The 8,052-nt window shown below is 47.6% G+C and overlaps 1 protein-coding gene across 2 annotated transcripts in view; it reads right to left on the reverse strand.

The window, feature by feature from the left end:
- The window catches only part of JADE2 (jade family PHD finger 2), a 70,823-nt gene extending 64,577 nt beyond the window's left edge, over positions 1 to 6,246 (reverse strand). For both annotated transcript variants that reach the window (XM_017732978.1, XM_008632652.2), the window contains exons 1-2: positions 6,128 to 6,246; positions 2,426 to 2,483 (exon numbers count right to left, since the gene is read on the reverse strand). In XM_017732978.1, the coding sequence (XP_017588467.1) occupies positions 2,426 to 2,483 (58 nt within the window). In that variant the 5' untranslated portion in view covers positions 6,128 to 6,246. The remainder of the gene's footprint in view (positions 1 to 2,425; positions 2,484 to 6,127) is intronic.
- Positions 6,247 to 8,052: the final 1,806 nt, after the last annotated feature.

Genomic DNA, 8,052 nt, shown 5'->3' on the forward strand with positions numbered 1-8,052 from the left:
AAAGAGTCAAAGTTTTTTCCATACTTTTGTCACCAGCCCCACTGCTACAGCCTCAACCAATACTTTGGGTCAGCACTAAGAGGGAGTAACACCTTGACATGACCTTTTTTTTGCGCAGTATCATCACTCCTGCTACCACCTCTGAAAGGGAATGGTGGCTAAGGCCTCAAATGTGATGGAATCACTACATTAGTGATCTTTATTTCCAACCCATTTGTGTCATTATCACTTAAATATAAGACTGTATTTGTTAGTAATAAATAACAAACTGACTATTGGAATTTCTGCAAAATAATGATGACAGTTCAGTCTTCTGTATTACGAGGACCCCCCATATTCCACTATATAAAAATGTTTCTGTGAAGTTGCAACAAAGTAACTATCAACAGGCCTATTTAACACTGACTTTATCCTTGGAGAGCTAAATACGAGGAAACAACGCCATGCACATAAGCAACACCCAAACACGATGGAGCCATGTACATGAGGACCTCGGGAAGGGCTCTGGCCAGGAGCTGAGCTGACTCAGGGATCAGGCTGTGGTACCACTGTGGTGGGAAATGTCTGTTCTTCCACCAGCTCAGGCAGTTGAGCCCAGGTAAATCTCACATGCCTATTTTTGCTGGCAGGGGAAGAGGCACCAGCTCACCCTGTATTTTTTACTTGCACTACTTTGCAGGGCACTTTCTTGTACTTCATAAAATGAAGACCAAATGTGGGGACATCACTTGCTTCCAAAAGACAGCTTGTTTTTTGAAGTGTCAGGCTAGATGTCATTAAAGAGGGTGCCATAAATATGAAATTCTTTATAATATTTCAGAGCATAACAGGACAAAGCCCAGAGCAAACAACCCTGCGCTGCAGCCACATGGACACACTGCTTTACTCAGCGAGCGGCTCCAAGGAGTGCAGCAGCAGCAGCTCCACAGCTTTCATCGAGAGATCAACCACTAATTTCTACCTTGCCCCCTCTTCTCAAGCTAAAGTCTGATGCTACAGCTATACAGGCTTGGATAACACACCACAACTACCCTTTCCTGACAGAGGCATGAAAAAGAAGGTCACCACTCTGTTTACAACTATCCTGCAGGAGAGCATTTGTCAACAGCTTAGATATCACCTGCAGCATAAATATCCAAGCCCAACAGAGATAAGGCCATGTTGTTTAATACCATGATTAAAGATGCCTTACCCCCAAAAGGCAGCAAAGCCAGCGAGCACAGCTCGGCTCCATAAGCCTTTGAGCATCTGGGGATTAGGAGACGGGAAGTTTGGAGCATGGCTTCCAAAACAAACCCCTTTCTGAGATAGAGATGCTTCATTTTATGAGAAGCAAGCGGTGTTGACAGAGCCTGAAACACCTTCTGTAGGCACAACTCAGCCCCCAGGCCCCCCAGGGCTCCAGCAGGATGGGGGTCCCTGCTGGCAGCCAAACAGCAGGCTCCTGTCGGCAGTTGTGGTGCAAACTCCACTCACACTGACAATTTTTTTGGCTAAAGCTGTGGGAACAGCAGCCAAACCCAGCAAGATCAGCCTTTCCATAACCCCCTGTAATCTCTCCATCATCCTGTTAGGAAAAGGCCCAGAAGTTTAGTGTCTTTAGTAAAGTCCCTTTCGCACTCAGATATCCAGCAGCCAGATCCTGTAAAGTGTGGAGAGCAAATTCCCAGCACGGCCCAGATGAAGTTACTGTGACATTTGTAAGAAAACAAGAGCAACTAGTAAGAAACTCTGGAGTCCAGACAACGGATTAGGCTGGTGCCTCGAGGGTACTGAACACCAAGGCACTGCGGTATGTCTGCAGTGGGCGAAACCCTGGGATAGGTGGGAGAGGAAAGTGCTCTATTTATAGCCAAAATTCAGCACATTTGCACGTTTATTGTTGAACACATGCTTCTGTGCCTTCCTGAATGAGGATGGAGTGAGGTAGATGTTGAAAAGCAAGCGTGGGCTTGCAAGTTTTGCTGGCTTGAGCCTTACCCTTTTCCCACATCCCTCTTCAGTTCGCAAGAAGGGAACAATGTGGCTCCAGTTTTACTCTGACTCCAACAAAAACTTCCCTTTCCCCCAGTACAACCCAAATCAAGAGCAAACTAGTCTCAGGCTGCAGCTCACAGGAAAGGACAACTCATCTACACAGGGTGTTTGCTGCTTTGTTAGCAGATCTGCAATCAGCAGCTCTCCTCACCCAGACTCCTCACACAAGGGAGACACTCTCATCAGTTAAGAGGAGCCACAGCCAAGTGTTTAAAGAAATTGATATCAGCTTGTTGCTGCATTTCTGACAAACCCAGCCCTGCACACAATTCATTGTGCAGACACTTCCCAGTAAATGCAGTTTCCTCCACTCTTTGTAAAGTAATTATTCAAGCATTTTGACTGCTGGAGGTGAATCTTGTTCAAAGCTTTGAATTAAAGGCCTTACTGTCAGTGGTGTCTGAATTATCACTGCTGATGGAGTACTTGCGTCGTTTTTCTTCCATCTGTAACAAAAGAAATTGAGCATTACACTTGATGTCCAGAAAACTCATCTCAGCACCAAAGCACTGCAATCTGAGTACCTGCACACCCTCTCACCCCAGCACCAGTCAGTCCTCACCCTCAGGACAGGTAACTACCCAGAGGCTGAAAAAAAGGGAAGAAAACAACTATCACTGATTTTTTTTTTAATTTTAATGTTCTCTCTACCACCTGTTTCCACTCCCAGGAGTTACAGTGGGTGCATCTGGATCACTCAGCTTTGCATGGAAATTTGTCTATGCAGGATTTGCCTCCAAAAGTCTCTTCCTCTGCAAGAGCACTGCCAAGGGAGGAAGCTCCACCACGGACCAGAAGATGCCCTACCAGGGACCGTGGTGCTGTTGGACGGGAGAAAAGATGTCCTGGGAACCACTTGTCTGAGCTGCAAAGTTGAGAAGTGCGAAGACAGAAGAATGGAAACTGCACACTCTCGGTATGTCTGCAGGGGGAAGTACAAGCATCCCAGAGCTGAAGAGGACCCCTCTGTACCACAAGCCTGGGGTTTTACCCTCTGACTCATCTTCCCATTTAGCCGGTATCTACTTTTCAGACTTCGGGAGTATGTGTCACACAGCCCAGCCCGAAGCACTTCCCATCACTGTGCACTGCTCTGCCGGAGCTCCCCCCCCGGCAGCACTGCCAGCACCAGAGCTCCCGGGGGTGAGCAAGTGGCTTCTGCACAGCTGCTGTGATTTCTCCATCCTCTCAGAGCTAAAATCACAGCAGCGGGCACCACTGCACTGATGAGGAGACCCGTTTCAAGCTCAGCTGATTTGCTTTGAGACTCTGAACAAGCCACAGGAGTGCCTGAAATCAGCAGGTTCTCCTGAACTCGCCCCGTGGGAACCAAGCTCTCGGAACTCAAAGTCGAAGTAGGTACTCCAGGAAAAAAAAAGAAGCTATTTCACCTTTTGAAGATCCAAAGTTGACCAATGTGGCTGATCAACATGGCCCCCCATACAGGGCTGGGATGGAAAGGGCTACCCATGGACCAGACAACTATCCAACAGGCTGTGAGAGCCAAAATACATCCACAGAAAACAATCTTAACCTCATGGAAATCTTCCTAGTACTTTCTGAGATATTTTCGAAGATTCTGAATGTGTTGATATGTCATACCGACTACTGCTTCCACAAATGGTAAGTGGGAATGATAATGAAACACTGGCTTTGTGTGGTTTGGTTGCAGCAGGTACAAGCAGCGCACAGACTGGGATAGCATGCTAGAGCACGGCACTGCCCCCCAAACATCAGGAAATGTTCCACATAAGCATATAAAACCCTTGCAATAGCCGTATTTTACAACAGATGTGCTATCATAGCATTATAAGGGAAAATACTACAAAGTATCCTAAACATTTTAACTATCAGTGTTGTGGTAAGGCATTGACCTGTCAAAACATGACTTAAAACACTCCCTAAGAATATGGCAATATCAATACTTTTCCCCTGGTGATTCAAGGAGAAACAGATGTTATTAAACCAGTCTTGTTCCAAGTAGCCATTAGATTTTGCTTGGGGGAAATGAAATTGAAGATAGCTCTAACTGCAGCTTACTTACTTCTAGTGAAAATCCTACCTGAACCTTTTAAACTGGTTCCTACTGGTCTGAAGTGGCAGACAGACATCTGGAGCACAAAGAGCAATGCTTTTACTGATTCTGGACGTCCTAATCACAGAGATTAAATAAGCCAAAGCCAAGAGGGGAAAAAAACCATCTGAGCTGAAGTAAAGGAATTCTACTGATAGCCAGTGAGATTTCCCAGGTTTCCCATCTTTGCTTTTACAGCAAGACAGCATCACCAACATCACTCTCCTGGCAAGGCAGGGAAAAAGGTTTACAATCAATGCTCAGCACAGGTAGCAGGAGGCTGGCACTGATACATATGAGGAGATGCACTGATCATCCCTCTAACTGAACATGGTCCCTGCACCCTGCTTCTGTCCTACACCTGCCTACAGAATTAACACACTCACTACATACCAGGATGAATTGATATTCAATACAGAAGTAGTTCATATTGCAGGTAAAAATAGTGTACTTCAGTAAATCATTTTGCCACTGTTTGGCAGGATCCAATACAGCATCCTCCAAACCAAACTGCATTAAAATTTCTGAATGGAATTCTGGCTCGAGCAAAGTACGGACATCTCTGAACAGCAGCACTGAAAGGCTGGGTAGGGGATGGCACAGAAGGTACTGCATGCCTGAAGGGAGCAAAAGTTTTGGCCAAAACCAGACCATTGCAGAAGATGGTTGCATTCCAGGCCGGGCTACAAAGATGCTGTTTCCTGAGGGACTCATCTTGAGCAGCCAAACAGTAGTAAAATACACAGCACTTAACAGAGGAATTTACTGTAGAAGGGTAATTCGGCCATTTCCCCATCTGTATCCCAGAGTTAGAAAGTCTGATGGTGGCTGAGCTCCCACCACCCTTTTGGCACCCGGGGTGGGGCACGGGGGGACCCACTGCCCACATCCCTCCCAGGGCTGGAGCTCCAGCTCCCACAAGCTCTCAGGAGCAATTCAGTTGGTGGATTACTGAGCAACTTAAGTCCCCACAAAATATGGTCTCTGCTCCAAAATTAATCTTTTGTTTACATTAGAAGTTAATTTCACCTTTAACTGACCCATTCCCCACATGGCATCATTATTAAAGTCATAAACAAATACCAAAAAAATTTGTAATACTTTGAAAAGGTCACTGTTAGGTCAAACTTGGCCCAAAATCTAGGTTTTACAGAGCCAGAAACCAAGTGAAAGGTTTCTGTGTAGGCTTGCTTAAAAAATTCAAACAGAAACAGATGTGGGTTTCTTTTATAAACAAATGAACATCCCCCTGAAGTGTCTGCAACTCAAATCCACAGGCATAGCCCTGGCTAATGCCTGGAAACCAAAAAACTGAACTGCTTGAAAACCGACACATGTTTAGCATCGCCTTTGTTCAAGCTGAGAAAGGCAGATAAATGCTAAACCAAAGAAGATGATGGCCCTTCATCAGCCTAAACAAATGTAAATCACTATGTCCTTGGACAAATTAGCACCAGGATTGGTGCTAAAATGGAGATGATGGCCTGAGGCTGCCTGGTCCTGCCTCACAGCAGGGGAAGGTTGGAAAGGAGCTCTTGGGAATGCAATTTTGCCCAGCCCATGCAACCTGGGAGAGGTAAAGGCAACAGTACTCCTGGCACACACCGATGCCTGTGCCCAGATCCTGAGCTCAACTGGGCACACTGCCAGGGACAGACACCCGCTCCCATCCACACTAAACCAAAATGCTTCATCCAGCCTTCAGCCAGCACAGAAATCTTCCTCTGCGGACCCCTCCACCAGCCCTGTGCTCTGGGGAACCCCCTGGTGTTTCCCAGCTCCCTGCAAACTCTTCTGCACATCAAGTCCACGTGGGATTTGGAGATTTTAGTGGCATCCCAGCACCCTGTGCAGGGGCTGTTTCCAAGAATGAACCATTCTGAATTGTGGGAAGCAAATAGAGAAATTCATACATGCCTGTACTCCCCACTTCCACAGGGAACAGGCACAGCAGCCTGCAGAAGTTGCAGAAAAAAAAAAAAAAAAAAAAAAAAAGGAAAAGTATTGGGTCATCACCTCTTCCCAGCCTCCCCGCAGGTTGAGGGATGCGCCGCGCTCGGTCCCCGCGCCGTCACCTCTGACGCTGTGAGCAACCCCGGCTGAATGATGCGCTCTGTTTGTGAGCTGCAATGAGACTGCAGAAAAACCACTTCCCTGTTTGTTCTGCCAGCCCAGAAATAGGAACACAAACAGAACATAGTGCCCCCAGCGGCCCGCACACGGCTCCGGCCACCGACCCCGCGCCGGGGACCCCTGTCCCGGACCCGTCCCGGTGCCCGTGCCCGCAGGATGACACCAAGCCATGGGGCTGCTCCCAATGCATCCCCTCAGCGCTTCCCCTCTGCCTTAAATGTGTTTTTCCCTCTGTCTAGGAACACCAGCCAGTTGTTAGAAAGTGTAATAAGAAGGGTGGAGGGCTGGAACATCCCAGTCTGTACACCGTGGGAGGATTGTCCTCGTCCCATTGCCTTTTCCCATGAACAAATTCTGGAGCCAAGTGCTGCTACAGGAGGCTCTGAGAGAGCAGCAGCATCCCCCAAATTGGCACAGTCCCAGTGTCACAGTAACAGAAAAACAAACTTTTGGACCAAGGGATGCACAGCAGCAGTGCCCACATGACCCTCAGCAAATCATGGTGCTCAGCCCCCACATCTGGGAGGAAGCTTTTTTTAACCTCCCTGGTAGCCCTGCAAAGTGTAAGTGCTAAAGGGCAGGATCCTGGTACCCAGAACAACCATTTTTGGGGCAGCAGAAGCCTGCCCCTGCCTGCCAAGGCTCGTATGTCCCTCACCTCCTCTACAGGCTGCTGCCAGCCCCAGCTTTCCAGCAAAAACTCAGGTGCCCTGGTGAGGAGCAAGCGATCCCTCCTCTCCTCCACACCAGCTCTGCTGTCTTGGCTCCCTGGGGCAAAATTTAATCTCATTTCAATTTAAAACAAAACAAGCCCTCACTTACTTCCTGTGCTTTGCCTTTCTCCACATTACAAGGGGACTTTTTTGTCTTTACTACTCACGTTTATAACTTTACTTGCCTCTTCTGACTCGTTACCTTCTAATTATCTATTTTTCTTTAGCAAGCCCAGACAGAGCACAGGTAACCAGAAAGGTTACTGAGGGCACTGGGGCCACCCCTGCCTTCGGAGGGGAAGGTGCAGGCAGGGACACAGGGCACGAGGAGGGATATCGGGCACAGCTTCATGCCCACAGTCGGCTGCCCCATCCTGCAGGTCTCTAGAGCATCAAAAACTCAGAGGAAATCAACAGGAGCTACAAGCACTCCAGGATTTGTAAGAAAACCCTCAGAAAAGTAAAGACCTTATCTGAAGGACCACCCACCCACCAACTTTCACAACTTGGGTGTCAAACACTACTAGCAGCTATCAATACTTTAAAGGAATTGCATCTCCTTGCCTACAGACCCCTTAACGTGTATTCTCCTTCCTTTGCTCCAAGCCTACATTTTTGAACATCAGCCTCAATTTTCCTAAGAAAAGCAAATTTAACCTTCGATTTAACCTTTCTGCAAGCTATTTTTACTTTATCTCAAGCTTATTTTAACCCCAGTAGCCAATAAATGCGTAAAGGTCAAACACCATTCCTAAAAGCCGGGCGCCTTACCCCTGGGGAGAAGGCTGAGATCACTTAATTTTTTTTCCCCCAAGGAAAATCTCCTCTTAAAAATGTCCCAGCGGTTGGAGGGTCCTGGCTCAAGCCCTTCAAAACAATTTTCACTGTGGGGGCTGAGAAGGCACTGAGAATTTTCCCTGTGAATGCCATACCCTCCTTCTCTTCCCACTCAAAAAGCGCTCGAAATGTATAGGTACGGAGAGAGCGGACTTTTTTCCCCCCTAATTGCAATCGAGGTTGACAATTCAGCAGCCTCCCGCCTTTGCAGCGCTTTCCAACTTCCAGCTCCCTGCCCCCACCCCGGGCGCGGGGCAG

The sequence above is a fragment of the Corvus brachyrhynchos genome, unplaced genomic scaffold (assembly GCF_000691975.1).
Source record: "Corvus brachyrhynchos isolate BGI_N302 unplaced genomic scaffold, ASM69197v1 scaffold54, whole genome shotgun sequence".
In the NCBI taxonomy this organism is placed as follows: Eukaryota; Metazoa; Chordata; class Aves; order Passeriformes; family Corvidae; genus Corvus; species Corvus brachyrhynchos.